Source organism: Genypterus blacodes, unplaced genomic scaffold, assembly GCF_046128005.1.
Source record: "Genypterus blacodes isolate CSIRO-AG114 ecotype Tasmania unplaced genomic scaffold, CSIRO-AGI_Gbla_v1 ptg000139l_1, whole genome shotgun sequence".
NCBI classification, from domain to species: Eukaryota; Metazoa; Chordata; class Actinopteri; order Ophidiiformes; family Ophidiidae; genus Genypterus; species Genypterus blacodes.
Window position 1 is genome coordinate 60,229 of NW_027466941.1, and position 15,976 is coordinate 76,204.

Consider the following 15,976-nt stretch of genomic DNA (forward strand, 5'->3'; position numbering starts at 1 on the left):
TTAATAAGAAAGATAATACAGCAGGATAGAGTAGTATTAATTCAGCAGCGGACGGACTTACACATATATAATATTTATAATCATTTGTTCATATGGACAGAAAGAGAGTGAGAGGCATTCTTTCACAAATGCACAAGATAAAATCACAGCAAAAGAACATTAAGAGGTTACAGAAGGATAGAAACATTTCCAATATTTTTTTTGTTTTGTTTCTTTACAGGATGACAAAAGATAGAGAAAATGAAACACAAAAATATGCGCAACACATATCACAAGTTAACTAGTCTACGTGTGTCACTTTGTTTACTTATCTAAAGTTATCTTCATCTTTAACGCATTTATTTACAATGAAGAGTTAGTTGGCTTCCATGGTGCTTAGTTACTACATTGCAACACAAACTGCTGAAGAACATATCAGATTTTTATTTGTTATTTTGTTTGTTTTTTTAAACTGTCGTTTTCGTATTTTTCTTGAAAAACAAATGCAACACATTCCAGTAGTAAGCCACGCCTTGTGGATAGGGACTTTTATTTTGAAAATGTTGGTCGCGGTCCCTACGATACAAACAAACTGGCTCATACCATCGACAGGACTTTGTGTTTATTTACAGTGGGGGAGGAGCCTTCACAGGACCAGGGAGTGGAGGGCGGGGCCAGCGGCGGACAGACTGAGTTGTGTTTCACTATTTAGGTTCCTTCATCATCTCCTCCCTAATCTGCGCTCGACCCTGTTGACCTCTACCTGGGTCAGTGCATTAGAGGACATTTACGGGGGCGGCTGGGTCAACAAGTGGTTCCTCTTTACATTCAGTGGGTAGAGCCAGGGTTGTTGCCCACCCCTCAGTTAGTCTATGTAATGGCACCGCCACAGTCTGTGCACCCTTGGCCTCACCGGGTCCGCCCCCTCTGACCCAGCCTGCAAGCTGCCTTTTCATGCAGTTGTGTCTAGCCTGACAGACAGATGGATGGCAAAGTAAAGAATGCACATCTTATATAACCATTCCTCTATGCTATCGAATCATTATCTTCCAAAGAATAAACGTGTTATTGTCTCACATCGAGAAGTTTCATCCGCACTTCCGGACAGTAAGAGGGAATACTCCATTCAGGCCCTACCGGCCTGCAGTGTCAAGAAACGCCTAAGCACTTAAGTTTAGCACATCTACACATTTCCCTATTGAACAAAGTGATTTCTACCCCTACATCGTCTCATCTTTAGAATACGAACAGTGCATTTCTCATTGTTTGGCTCTCAATGTGGGGTAGCAATTGAGGGGGGAGGATGCAAGCTGGTTGAGGAAAAGGGGGCAGGACAGAGGGTGTAGGGCAGCAGGACAACGTTTGTGCCCATATGGAGGTGTGAGACGAGACGCCACTCCCTGCTGCTGTGCCACCTGCGTGGACAGCATGGCCGCGGAGACCACCCCCACCCCCATCATCTATCCCCACCCCACCCTCTGCCCGCCCGTCCTCTCGGGTGCATGCTCAGGTCATAAAAAACAGCGCCGATGAAAATCTTATCTTTTAAACTGTGATTACAAAAGTCCGTTTTGTGTCAAGTAAATGCTACATGTGCATTGTGTTGACGTGTGGTTTGGAGGGTAATACGGTTCAAGATGTCCCCCTCTTTTCTTTTGCAATGCATAGTTTGCAACTCTAAAACTGTATATGTGGTTTTAACCTCAAGGAGCATGCAGAAGAGTGTGTAATACCTGTCAAACGTCAAGCCTTAATATCCCCAGGAGTTATACTTCAATATCCTGCAGGGCCAAACCCTATATAAGAATCTAATGGATGGCAATCTAGCATACTTTACATTAACAGATTTTTCCACCTCAGGGAAAGAGCACGATAAATCCAACATGAAGAGACATAAACATTTCATCTGTGAATACATCACTGCGTACAGCCTTGTCATCCCAGCAAGGTTTCTTACATTGATTCATTTGATTTTTGCCAACAAAACCAAAATAAAGGAAAAGACAGAACAAAAACACAACAGCCCCCCGCCCCCCCCTCCATATCCTTCCAAAAATATGTTACTAACGACGATTAAATGAGCAATACAAGACCTTCAGCACAGCACAGGTTACCAACCATCAGCATCAGCTCTCTGCACATCCAGATTCTCCTAGATACGTTTCCAAAGGACCGTCAACATCGTCCTTGGAGTCAAAAATGATTTGCTGTCAGTATTTTGACGGCGGCCATCATGAGCGACGGCCGAGCAGTAAGATATCTTATTGGGGGGTGTGAGGGGGGTGCAATTACTCATCAGATTGGGCCTGAAATCATTCCTTTACCTCCATCCATCCCTCTTTACTTCTTCTCCTTCTTGGTGGACTTCTTCTTGGAAGCCGGGGTCTGCGCAGCCTTGGGGGGCTCGGGCTGGGCCGAGGCCGGGGGCAGGGCCTGCTGGGTGGCCTGCTGGGCCGTGGCCTGCTGCTGCTGCTGCTGCTGCTGCTGCTGCTGCTGCTGCTGCAGCTGCTGCAGCTGCTGCTGCTGCTGCTGCTGGGGGTTGGAGGTGAGCGTGGCGGTGCTGCCGGGGATGTAGACGTTCTGGCGGTAGTCGGGCACGTGCTGCAGGGTGAACTGCGGGCTGTAGCGGGTGCTCAGGCCCATGGTGCCGGGTCCCAGGGTGGCCGTAGCCTCACTCACTTCTAGGGAGAAGAGAGGGAGAGCGGGGGAGGAGGGAGCAGAGCAGGGGAGAGAGGAAGAATAGAACTTGTTAGAACAATTTCAATTTCATTCTTGCACATAGAAGTGGTGAAACGTTGAATGTAATTATTTTATAGCAAAGGAAAGAATGTAGAAGGGAGGGAGAGTGTGTTTAATGTGAACATGTCGGGCGACTCCACTGGGAAATGAATGTGCAGCTAAACACAAACTGAGAGAGCAGGAATGGGAAAAAAATTACAAACTCTAAAAATAATGTGTTTTTGTTTCAGGAATGATACTGCCTGCTCCCTCGCTATGTTTGTGGTTACACACACACACACTCCTCGAATCTGTGCCTGTCTGACGTAGCTGCTCTGCTCATAACTCTCTCACAGCCCCTGCAATGCAGAGCCACAGACACACACGCTCCCTCCCCCACCCTGAGCTCAGCTCAATGTGTAGAGACAGAAACACACACGTCCAAACAGTCACAGAGATCATCGCACAGTCCTGCCCATTTATAAATACGGAAATTCGGACTAATTGACTGTGGCATCGCTCCTCTGCAATGTTCCTCAACGCCGACTTTAACCACGTAAAATGACCTTCAGCAGCTGGTCCACAGTTTGGATGTGCTGTGGCTTCTTTTCCCCTTCAGCGTTCATTTTGTCAGAGCTTTCTTGCCTCGTCTCTCTGTACACTCAAACGGAAAAATTCCACATCACGTCCGGTGCAGTGTCCAAGAGGGGGAGGGTGTGTGTGTGTGTGTGTGTGTGTGAAGAGAGAGAGAGAGAGAGGGAGGGGTGATCCAATGTGTCAGTGGTAGGAATAACAATGGAAACAATGACTTTCGCCTATTTGGCTACAAATCTTTGCTTGTGAAAAGGATTTTGGTGTGTTTTTCATGTGCTGTTCTGCAGTGGCAGCCTCCGAGATGAGTCACTGTATGTGTGTGTGTGTGTGTGTGTGCCGCTGCAGTAACCGCAGTACCAGAGGGATGGGACAGAAGAAGGGGAGGAATACAGCAAAACAGGGGAGATATGAATATTTGTGCTTTAGGTATGTTAGTGTGTGAAGGTTTGGACGTTACATAACTGCTCAGAGGAGGCAGGAGGTGTTGTGCATGTGAGTCATGTGTACAGTGCAAACATGCATCTCTGCCTTGTTATTGAATTAAACATGTGAGCTGTGCAGGTAAACTACACTGTGGAAAAATCAATGAGGTGGAGAAAACGTCATGAATAAATGAATGAATAAGAGCCTGGACTGAATGATTTGGACATGGAGCAGGAAGATGAAGGTATAGGACTCACCGTTAGCTGCAGCCATGAGGGCCTGGAGCTGCTCGGCCTCGGTTGGGGGCTGGGGCCAGGGGCCAGTTCCCATAGCAACCTCAGGTCCCCCAGCGGCCCTGTGGCGAAAACGAAAAACACAACTGTAAATACCTGTAGGTTTGTCCTTTAGGGTGTCAATGTGTGTGTCTGTGTGTGTGTGTTTGACATTTGGTGGTTTATCATGTGAAGGCAAAGAAGCTGATGGCAAATTCACAGCCTGGGGGGAACTCGACAACAATAACAACAACAGCAGCAGCAAGAACAAGGTGTGCCTCAAACACACCAACGCACTCTTTTCAAGCTACACACACACACGTGTCCGCGCGCACACACACACACTTGTAAGCGTGCTCATGTGTATCATCACACACACACACACACACACACCTCTGCATTCTAGTGTGGCCATGGTTGCTGCACCAGGTAGTAAATCTGATGAAGTGTTTAATGGTCCAACCTTTTAAAGGAAATGGCGGCGCGCGCACACACACACACACACACACACACACACACACACACACACACACACACACACACACACACACACACACACACACACACACACACACACACACACACGGCGCTGCATGGACACACTGAACATTTCCATCTGGACAAAAATTTCATCTTCAAAGGCTTGTTTAGTTAAGCGACGCAATTTGCATGTGGAGAAGAAGAAGAGGGGGGAGGGGCAAAGGAAAAAGGGCAGAGCTGCTTTCTATTACGCTCACCTACTTGTTTCTATTCACACACACCAACACGACCTCTACACACACATCTGGGTCACGAAGCTTTTTCATCCTCACGCTGCTTCTCTTGGTCCACAGCGTTTGGATTTGGGGTGTGTGTGCACTACAAATATCATCTGTCAACTATTTTTTGGGGAAAGCAACAACCCACCTGAGGTTCTTCAGCGGACAATTGTTAGTCCAGGGGCACGTGGAGAAAGAGTTCTGTCGGAGTGTGCAGCTCCAAAAAAAGAAAGGAAATCCAGGACATGTGAGGGAAGCACAACCGAATCTGAGGGAAAACTCTCCTCTCGTAAGTTTAAACACGTCGGGATCTAAGAACAAACAAGAGTTAAAGAAACAGCGAGGGGGAGGAGGAGGGGGGAAATCGCGTTGGAATTCTACCACACAGGCGGAATAGGCCAAGTCTCACGCAAACTGACTCGCCTTTGTTGATGTCTAACCGACGTGTCACATGAAAAAGCTGATAACGTCTGCCTGCGGTCAAACCACACACACACACACACACACGAAACAAAGGCGACACATTGTGGTAAAGCCGCTCCTCCATATAGGAGCTCAAATCCACAGCTCTCATGTCTGAAGCCTACATGTACAGCACACACACACACACACACACAGAGAGAGGGAATGCACAGCAGATCTACAACACACTGCACGCCAAGACTAGAACAAAACCACGGCTCTGTCTACGCCACAGCAGGCATTGTGGCCTATATGCACATCAATCAATCAACAGAAACCTCCATTGAGTGTTTTCAGGAGGTCTAACAGGAGCTACGGGTTGGATGCAGCTACACACAGCACAGCAGCACCCAACTGCAGCGTGAACGGGTGCAGCCGCTCTCCGTCCTCACCAGCTGATACTGACGCCAACACCAACAAACACAACAAAGTCAAACACTAATCAGCTGCTGAGGACAGGAAGTGACCCACACGTCTAGTTCTACATTGATACCTTGTCCCGCTCTTCGGCGTCCATCGTAAGTGTGTGGCGTACGGCATGTTGGGACTAAAAACACAACAGGTTACACAGTCTGAAAGCATTCTAGAGTTTTAGAGTGAAGAGAAATTAGACAATCCTGCGTCTGCAGCTGCGACTCTCAACGGAAAATATGTGGAGTCTGTCGTAGCCATCTTAAATACCGGAGGAGGGAAGTTTTCCTTTGCTTTCCCTGCTAAACATGAACTTTGTCCAGCGTATCCGTAACGCCAGTACAATCTGTGCGTGTGTGTGTTTGTGTGTTCTACTGTCTCGGATCGTCAGAGTGTTCTCGACCCGAGCAGGTGGTGTGTATCAGAGCGAAGGCTTTGACTCCTGTTGTGAAAACTGTTCAGCATGTACTCACAATATGGGCAACCACACACACATACATACATACACACATGCACCACCCATAAGAGGTGGAGAGAGAGAGACAGAGAGATGAAGAGGGACAGAGAGAGAGAGAGAGAGAGAGAGAGAGAGAGAGAGAGAGAGAGAGAGAGAGAGAGAGAGAGAGAGAGAGAGAGAGAAAAGACCGTCCCATCCCCCACTCATGTTGGTCACCTTCCCTCATCAGCAGTACTGAGTGATGGCACACAGGCTCAGAGAGAGAAAGAGGAAGAGGAGGGGGAGGGGGAGTGGAAGCAGCCATTTTAGAGAGCAGCCTGGAAACAGGCAGGGATGCTCGTTCACAGGCGAGTGTGAAGAGTCTGAGTTTGAAATCACTAACATGTTTGGTAACAGAACGACTCAGGGTCAGATTCAGATCAGAGCGTTATCAAAGACCAACGTCAGTGAAAATGACAGATGATGTCATAGGATGTGATTTCTTCACATCAAACCTCATCTCTCAGCCTCTCTCCCTCTATGACGTTGCCTTCCACAGTATCAATGTCCTTGACACAGGACATTTGTGTGTGTGTGTGTGTGTGTGCGTGTGTAACTGACTCACCCACTGGGTCCGGGTCTCGGCCCCTGTGTGAAGCGCCAGTCGTTGTTGGGCGGCTTTTGCTGTGAAGAGAGCAGAGGAGGCGACATGAAATCAAGTGTTACGTTGCAAACAACAGCGTGATAATTCCTTTCATAAGCTGACACTTTAGTGTGTGACTGTGTGTGTGTGACTGTGTGCGTGTGTGACTGTGTGTGTGTGACTGTGCGTGTGTGTGTTTAGAAAAGCAACAAAAGGATAAGCGAGAACAAATCCTCTCTATCCCAGGGATGACCACACACACAAAAACAAGAACATACTAAATTTAACTGACTGAGAGGTGAGGTGGAATGATTCTCCACTGCTCACAGTCCCTATGTGAGTTACAGCTCTTTCAGAGAGTCATGGTTGTAAATACAGGCCGGGGGAATGCTTGGAACACGATGGCTTGTTACCGCGACACCAAAACATCATGGAGATCAGGTAACGGCGGTGAATGAACAGCCACAAAGCTTCTCTTCTACTCTATATGTCCCTGCTACTCTCTATTAATGCCCATCTCCAGCTTCACATGTCTCCTCATCCTGTCCTGTCTTCCACATCGCTCAAGCTCTTTCCCTCTCTCTCCCTCTCTCTCTCTCTTCTTGTGCAGTGATGCGGTGAATAGAGCCTTGGCTAGAGTCCAGATTCCGCCGCCTAATCGACACAAGAGCTCCCCGGAGAGAGAGGCCAGCAGGAAGATGCGCTGCATTATTAAAAGAGATGTTCTACCCCAGGGGAAAGATGGAAAGAGAGGGAGAGAGAGAGAGAGAGAGAGAGAGAGAGAGAGAGAGAGAGAGAGAGAGGGGACAGAGAGAAAAGAGGAGTGAGGGATTTGAAGAGGTTGGTGGAGAGGTGAATGATGGAATAAACAAATGAGTTACTGGAACAGGTGGCGATGCAGTACGAGAGGTGAAGTGAGTGCCACCTCGCCAGGGAGAGAGCCAGGATCCAATTACTGTAGGGAAATGAGCGAGGGCGGGGCCAGAGGCGCCATGGCAACACTGCTGCTTCCAGTAACCGCATATCAGATGCAGCATGTGGGCCTTAATATGTGCACGGGATTACTCGGGTGAAGAAGAATACGTCTACATTAACAAACTCAGGAGGAACGCAAGGAAACTCTTCTAGGAACGATTCTAGGAACACCACCGTGCTCACTGAGACTCCTCACTGGCTGTAACCAGCTTCATTATGCAGAGTGGGGCTGTACTCACTGCATGACAAGAAAGGTCATGTCCACAAAAATGCAATCAAACTCTCAGCTCAAGTAAAAAGTCAAAGTGAGGGGGTGTGTGTGTGTGTGTGTGTGTGTGTGTGTGTGTGTGTGTGTGTGTGTGTGTGTGTGTGTGTGTGTGTGTGTGTGTGTGTGTGTGTGTGTGTGTGTGTGTGTGTGTGTGTGTGTGTGTGTGTGTGTGTGTGTGTGTGTGTGTGTGTGTGTGTGTGTGTGTGTGTGTTAAGGGAGGCAGTAGTCGAGTGGGCTTGTGAGTGAGTAGAGCTTCCGCTTAAGAACCGGAGGGTTGCCGGTTCGAGTCCCTGCCGAGGTGCCCCCGAGCAAGGCACCGAACCCTCAATTGCTCCCCCCTCTGCGAAGGGTGGTAATATAATGTAATGTAAGTCGCTTTGGATAAAAGCGTCTGCCAAATGATCGTAATGTAATGTAATGTTATGTTTGGATCAAGAGACTGAACGTCAAAAAGTCAAAACATAAGCAAGTCTCAGGACGGGATCAGAACTCTGTGGGTCTGAATCCTCATCTGATGGAAGGTTTGCACACACACACACACACACACACACACACACACACACACACACACACACACACACACACACACACAAAGTTGTGATCATCATCTCTTTTACCTTGTGTGTATCACGAGTGGAGAAACAAAGAGGGTTAAAAAGACACAGCACATGTGTGTGTTTGCTCACACGGCTCCATCTGGGACTGTGTGTTTTATGTTCAATATTTACTATCTCATGGCTTGATTGCACCTGGTGCTCACTAAAAAAAGAGGAAGTCATTTCTGTTTTGTTGCTCTGATAACCTTTAACACACACACACACACACACACACACACACATACACACATACACACATACATACGCTCGATATAACCTTCAGCACACTGAGGCCAACACATTCATTCTCTCATGCCGTTTCCCAGCGATGGTCCTCATTGCGCCGGTGTCCTTTAAGCCTCAACACACTCATGCCACAGCAACCCGGCTTGTTTTAACCCTTAACAGGCTGATTCCACCATGATCCTCGACACCGAGTAGGAGGGAAGGAACAGCGGACGGTGCTGTTTAATTTTGCCTTTGAGCGTCGACATACAAAAACCCCTTGAGGGCAGTTTCACTCGACCACATCAGTGTGTGTTTATCGCCTGAAAACACTGAAATCAGCACATGTGCCTCTCACGCAGAACAACAACCACAGTAACGCTGAGGCGCTTATGAGACGCAAAGCAAAACAAGTTCACTCCTGTCAGGCCTGCAGATGAACAGAAGACAGTGGGAAGCAATTTACAATGGGCCGCACTAATACACTCACACACTCCCCAGGGCCCAGCTAAGGTTACACACTACTGAAGGCTCCTCGTGCTCACGCTGAAGGACGTTAACACCAAGACTGAGCTGCCCAGCACTGTGGCACATGTGCATCCCCTCTATCTTCCCCTCTATCTCTTTCTTCTGCCGCTCTGGTTGCACACGTGTCACTGGAGCAGCGTGACAGATGGCGCCCGGCTGACCGCAGAGACGACCTAATTCGGGCCCCGCGCAGTACAAAGGCTTACAGAAGCGACTAGATAGGAGAACCTGGTGAGCAGAAAGGAGGGTGAACTTGTGTGCAGGAGGAGGAGACGTATCGTAATTCTGTGTTGACGTGAGAGCACGGAGGATTAGAACGCTCGGGGCCTTATTTTTGTTCACTTTCCTGCTCATGAATCATCCTGGCACAAGCACCGTCAGCCATTTTATACATGCCGGTGCAGGATCCTGAGAGCAATCATCAGAAGTTCAGGGGACAACAGGAAGTAGAGGGTCAGGGCAGCGACCCCACAAATTCCTGTTTTTCAGCCCCTGCTTTTGGCCTTTTGCCCCTCCCCTTTTTACCACTCTTTCCTCACCACCCACACACACCTCCCAATCATATCCTGTTCCCTTCTGCCTCCACGTTTTCCTTTCCTTCTTTGTTTCTTCACCTTCGTCTGTCCTCTTCACTACATCTGTCTTTGTTCTGTGGACATCAGTTCGTTCCCTATCAGCCTGAGTTCAGTCAGAGATAGTAAACACATTTCCTACAGCCTTGGGTCTGATTACACATTAAGCTGTTCCTCCCCCTTCCTCCCCCTCCCTCCCTGTCTGGACATCAGGTCGAAACAGCTCTGATGGATTCAACATGTTCAAGCAGGGGAGTCTGAAGAAGAGACACAGCCGAGCTACGTGAGTGAGGAGATGAACCACCATAACATCAACACTGCTGGAGAAACTAAACGTTCTCCACCACAATCCGTCTCACACTTTCAAACACACACATTCACACACTTGTTTCGTTCTTGGCTTCCTCTCCCAACTCAGCCCTCACCTCACTGTTCATAAGGTGCTTCCTGCTGAGTGTCATGTTGAGCGTGTTGTTGTGACTCAGCATAGGCGTCTTCATAAATACAAAGTCACTGCGGCTGGATAAGGTGGAGTAGCAAGGCCTGTAGGTGCGCATGTGCGGATCCTGGGGGCCTCCCACCACCTCCATGTAGCGTATGGGCCCATCCGTGTTGAGCTGCAGGTGGAGGTCCTTGCTGGGCCTTTGGTGGTAGCGGGTGGGCCTGTGGCGGCCGTAGCAGCAGCAATCGGAGCATTCTGAGCCCCCGAGGCCCGGGTCGCGGTGCCTCAGGCAGCGTACCATAAGCACGACAAAGGTGATGAAGGACACGCCCGACACACAGGCCAGAGAGATAATAAGGTATAAGGTGATATCCGACATTCCAGTGCGGCGGGAAAAGGGTGTGTGGCGAGGACCAGCCGGAGCATCGATGTCCGTGCTCTTGTCTTCCACAGTTATAGCCACGGTCACAGTGGTGGACCGCGGCGGGTCACCGTTGTCCTGAACGATGACCACAATGTCAAAAGTCGAGCCTCCTTCCTCCTCGGCCCACTTGCGAGCCGTGCGGAGCTCACCGGAGTGGGCGCCAACGCGGAACATGCCAGCGTTTGGTCCCGGGGCGATGGAGTAAAACAGCCAGGCATTGTGCCCGCTGTCTGCATCCACCCCCACCAGTTTGTTTATGAAGTGCCCTGGACTGGCCGACAGGGGCACTGAGAGCTGAAGTCCCGTGTCTTTGGGGAAGGACGGGTGCACAATCTCAGGTGAGTTGTCGTTCATGTCCACCACAAACACGTGCACGGTGACGTTGGCTGTCCGTTGGGGCACCCCAGCGTCCTGAGCCTGCACTTCGATACTGAAAACATTAAGCTGCTCGTGATCCAGAGAGCGCATGCTGTAAATCTGGCCGCTCTCTGAGTTGATGTAGACAAAGGAGGAAATTGGCGAGCCCTGTGCCACGCTGGGGAGGATGGAGTAGGAGACACGAGCGTTATCACCAAGGTCTGGGTCTGTGGCTGAGACAACAGCGATGTGGGAACCTGGAGCATTGTTCTCCGGGATGTCCACAGAGTAGGAGGCCTGGGAGAAGACGGGGGCGTTGTCATTTACATCCGAAAGTGTCACCACAAAAGCAGTTTGGGACGACAGGGAAGGGGAGCCAGCATCAGTAGCCGTGACGACCACTCTATACTCAGGGACGTTCTCACGGTCCAGGTTGCCGTCGGTGATAAGGCTGTAATGCCCACCAAAGGCTGAGATCAGCTTGAAGGGCATTCCTTGTTGAACATTTAAAGTCACCTCCCCATTCTTACCAGAATCCAGGTCCTGGACGCTAATGAGGGCTATCACAGTCTCTGGTGCCGAGTCCTCTCTAATGGGACTGGTCAGTGACGTCAGTGTCACCTCTGGAGCGTTGTCATTCACATCAGTGACGTCAACAATGACGTTGCAGGAGCCCTCCATGGCAGGAGACCCCCCATCCCTGGCCTGCACCGTGATGTGGTACACACTGGCGCTCTCATAATCCACATCACCGTTCACAATGATATCCCCACTTTTAGAATCCACACTGAAGATCTTCAGAGTTCGTTCTGGTGTATATTTACTAAACATGTAGGAGATTTCTCCGTTATGGCCTGAATCCGCGTCAGTCGCGTTTAATTTAGTCACTAAAGTGCCCCGTGCTACATTTTCTAGCAGGCTAACTGTCTTCACTGGCTCGTCAAACACGGGCGCATTGTCATTTACGTCCAATATCTTAATGAGCAAAAGCGTTGATCCGGATTTCTCCGGCTGACCTCCATCCACAGCTGTGAGCATCAGGCGGAACGAGGCCTGCGTCTCCCGGTCCAGAGCTTTGTGCACCACCAGCTCAGGGATCTTGCTGCCATCACTTTTACTCTCCACTTTCAAAACAAAGCAGTCATTCGGTGCGAGGTGATATGTGCGTAACGCGTTGGCACCCATGTCTGGGTCGTGCGCGCTGTCCAAACGGAACCGCGTACCCGGCGCCGCCGCCTCAGAGACCTCCAGAGAAATGCTGCTGGTGGAGAACTGCGGCGCGTTGTCGTTCACGTCTACAATGTCCACCACGACCCGGACGATGTCCAAAGGCTGCTCCAGGACAATCTCCAGATGGAGCGAACACGATGAGAGTAGCTCGCACAAGAGCTCCCTGTCAATCTGCTCCCCGATCACCAACTCGCCCGTGGCCTGGTTCACCTCGAAATACTGCGCTTTGGGTCCCGGGACCACCCGCAACTTCCTCTGGTCGCTCAGGCCCAAATCTTTAGCGATGTTCCCCACCACGGAGCCCGGACTTAACTCCTCCGACACGGAATAGCTGAGCTGGCGAGCCGCCGCTCCGGAGAGGCAGGCCAGATAGAAGCACAGGCTCAGCACCGGACACCCTCCTCCTCCTCCGGAGCGCTTCCTCCGCCTGGACTCCATTGTGCTGCGCTCCGAGGATCGGGAAAGGGAAAGTTTCAAAGTTCTTCTCTCACCGTCACGTATCCATAGTTGTTAAAACGCCGCGGCCTGGCTGGAGGGGAAACATTCCCGCTTTAGAAACAGCGCGACGGGCAGCTTTGATGTAATCATGGCGATCTTTTTTTTTTTTTACAGAAATAGAGACCAGAATCAGAGTCTCCCTGCCTCCGCGGAAACTCCGCTCTGGCTCACACTGCTTCACTCCCCTCATGGGCGGGGAGAAGCCACAGGGCCGCGCTCATTGGAGGCCAGGGACCAGCTTGGCCACACACACACACACACGCGCACACACACACAAAAGTTCTCAATGACTTCACTGACACTCGCAGGCGAGTATGGACTCCATTCTTCGTGTGTGTGTGTGTGTGTGTGTGTATTTTCCCGATTCTGAACTAACACCATTATGCAACACACAATCCATAAAAGTAAAACGATGATCAATATGTTTTGTCTGAGTGGATCAAGTTTCTCAGGATCAAATGACAGAGCAGTGGTGCTATTTGTTTCCGCTAGGGGGCAGAGTTTCAAAATAGTTCCTCCCTCTTCCCTGAGTTTGAGACAAAAGAAAGTTTAAATGATCTGAAACTCTCTCTCACAAACAGCTTATGTCATATTCACAACATTTTCGATATAATTACGTTATGAACCCACTTTAAAACCAAACACAAGATTCATTGTTCTTTCATTCATTCTACTGAATTATTCACATATTTAGCGTACATCAGCGTACACGTCACTATGACATCTGCTCACCTGTTGGCTCTCAAAGGTCCAGGTGCTGTCAGGTAAAGACGCGTCTAACACACTGATCACTTCCCTAAAGTCTGTGGTGCTGCTGGGTTTGACCATAGTGAAGTCACTGTACTCAGACATGGGAGAGAGACAGGACCTGAAGGACTGACTCTGAGACAACATGTCTCCCCCCATGACCTCCACGTACTTAATGGGTCCATCAGAGTTGAGCTGGATCTGCAGGTTCCTGTTGGGGTTCTTGTAATCATCAAAGTCGCCCCGTCTCATGCAGCAGCTGCCGCTGCTGCTGCTGTTCCTGATGCATTTCACCGCTAAGATGAGGAAAGTCACCAGAGACAGCACGGACACTGAGGCCAGAGACAGAATCAAATAAAGGGTGATTCTCCCGCTTTTCTTGCTGGGCTCGGACACTTTCTGTCGGAGGTCCAAGATGGGCTCGTGGAGTCCCTCCTCTATCAGGATGGACACCGTGACAGTGGCGGACTGGACGGGCTCCCCGTCGTCCTTGATCTCTATCAGCAGCCTCTGAGAGGAGTCGTCCTGCTCTGACACAGCACGTTTAGTCCTCACCTCCCCTGTGTACTGATTGACCGTGAACAAAGACGAGTCTGTGGCCTCCGCCAACTTATAAGAGACCCACGCGTTATGACCCGAGTCGGCGTCAACAGCCGTCACCTTGGTGACCAGGTGAGCAGCCTTAGCGGAGCGGGGCATCCTCTGATGAGAGAGGGAGCCCAGAGCAGCAGAGGAGGGGTAGATAACAGCAGGAGCGTTGTCGTTCTGGTCCAGGATGAAAACATGGACAGTAGCGTTGCTGCTGAGAGACGGAGAGCCCTGGTCTTTAGCCTGCACCTGAATCTGAAACACCTTCAGCTTCTCATAGTCAAAGGAGTGCATGCTGTAGATGCTGCCGTTATCTGAGTTCATGTAAACATAGGAGGAGACAGACACGTCCTGCACTTTAGAGTCCAGGATGGAGTAGGAGATCTTTGCGTTCTCACCAAAATCCTTATCAGAGGCTGAGACTGAATATAGAATAGAACCTGCTACACCATTCTCTTTTAAATACACATTATAGGAGGGCTGAGTGAATACAGGAGGGTTATCATTCACATCAGTGACACCGACAGGTACAGTTTTCTTACTCGATAGAGGAGGAGAGCCTGAATCGGTGGCTGTTATTTCTATGTTATACTCCGGGAAGGTTTCTCTGTCTAAAGCTCCGTTGGTAACCAGCGCGTAATTATTAGAAAATGAAGGTTTCAGAATAAAAGGAGAGCCTTTAGGAATCTGTAACGTCACTTTCCCGTTATCGCCAGAATCGAGATCTCTCACACTGATCAGAGCCACCACGGTACCACTTGGCGCGTCTTCACGTACTGGCTTCGGCTGAGACGTGAGGACGATTTCTGGAATATTATCATTAAAATCAACAATGTCCACTTGTACGCGGCAGTGACCCTCCATCTCTGGACTGCCTTTATCTTTCGCTGTTATATCAATGTCAAATGATTTAGTTGTTTCAAAGTCTAAATCCCCTTTTAGGATAATTTCACCTGTTAAATGATTCATATCGAATAATGACAACACAGAATCTGGTGTTCTAGAGCCAAATGAGAATTCAATCTCACCGTTTGAACCTTCATCAGCGTCGGTTGCTTTCGGCTTAATAATCACTGCACCCTTTGCACTCTTTTCACCTAAAGTTACTTTGTAAACGTTTTTATCGAAAACAGGGAAGTTATCATTTATATCAAGCACAGTTATGGTTACTTGTGAGGTTCCGGATCTCACTGGGTTTCCTCCATCTACAGCGGTTAGTAAGAGCTGATGGACCGCTTTTCTCTCTCGATCCAGAGGCTTTTCTAAAACCAGTTCTGGAACAGTCTTACCGCCCTCGATTTCCTTTATCTTAAGAGAACAGCAATCATTTTTACTCAGAGTATAAGATTTTACTGAATTAGTCCCAACGTCGGGGTCCACTGCGCTCTCCAATGGGAAGCGGGTGCCAACAACTGCTAATTCAGCTATCTTTAAGGATAAATCGGTTGAGGGAAAACGCGGCGCATTGTCATTAATATCTCGAATTTCTACCTCAATCCTGTGTAACTGCAGCGGGTCCTCAATAACGACCTGCAGAGGTAAAACACAGCTGACGCTCTGTCCGCATAAAGCCTCTCTGTCTATTCTGCTGTTCACCACCAGCTCTCCTTTTCCCGCATCCACGCTGAAATACTGCTTATCAGCCTCAGAGGCGACGTGCAGTTTACGTTCGAATATCTCTGATAGACCCAGACCCAGATCTTTGGCCAGATTCCCTACCACAGATCCTTGTTTTAACTCCTCCGGGACGCTGTAGCGAGTCTGTGCGTCTATTGTACTCCACAAGAGGAGGACGTGATGCCACCAGAGCGCCTGCCACCTCCAGCCTCC

The 15,976-nt window shown here is 49.4% G+C and overlaps 1 protein-coding gene across 1 annotated transcript in view; it reads right to left on the reverse strand.

Annotated features, from left to right (window-relative positions):
* Positions 1–1,647: 1,647 nt before the first annotated feature.
* Positions 1,648–15,976, reverse strand: part of LOC143011803 (protocadherin Fat 4-like) — a 31,512-nt gene continuing 17,183 nt past the window's right edge. Inside the window, exons 6-12 of the mRNA XM_076164805.1 lie at positions 15,638–15,923; positions 15,436–15,454; positions 13,544–15,099; positions 10,286–12,823; positions 6,679–6,737; positions 3,972–4,069; positions 1,648–2,660 (exon numbers count right to left, since the gene is read on the reverse strand). Coding sequence (XP_076020920.1) covers positions 2,320–2,660; positions 3,972–4,069; positions 6,679–6,737; positions 10,286–12,823; positions 13,544–15,099; positions 15,436–15,454; positions 15,638–15,923 — 4,897 coding nt within the window. The 3' untranslated portion in view covers positions 1,648–2,319. The remainder of the gene's footprint in view (positions 2,661–3,971; positions 4,070–6,678; positions 6,738–10,285; positions 12,824–13,543; positions 15,100–15,435; positions 15,455–15,637; positions 15,924–15,976) is intronic.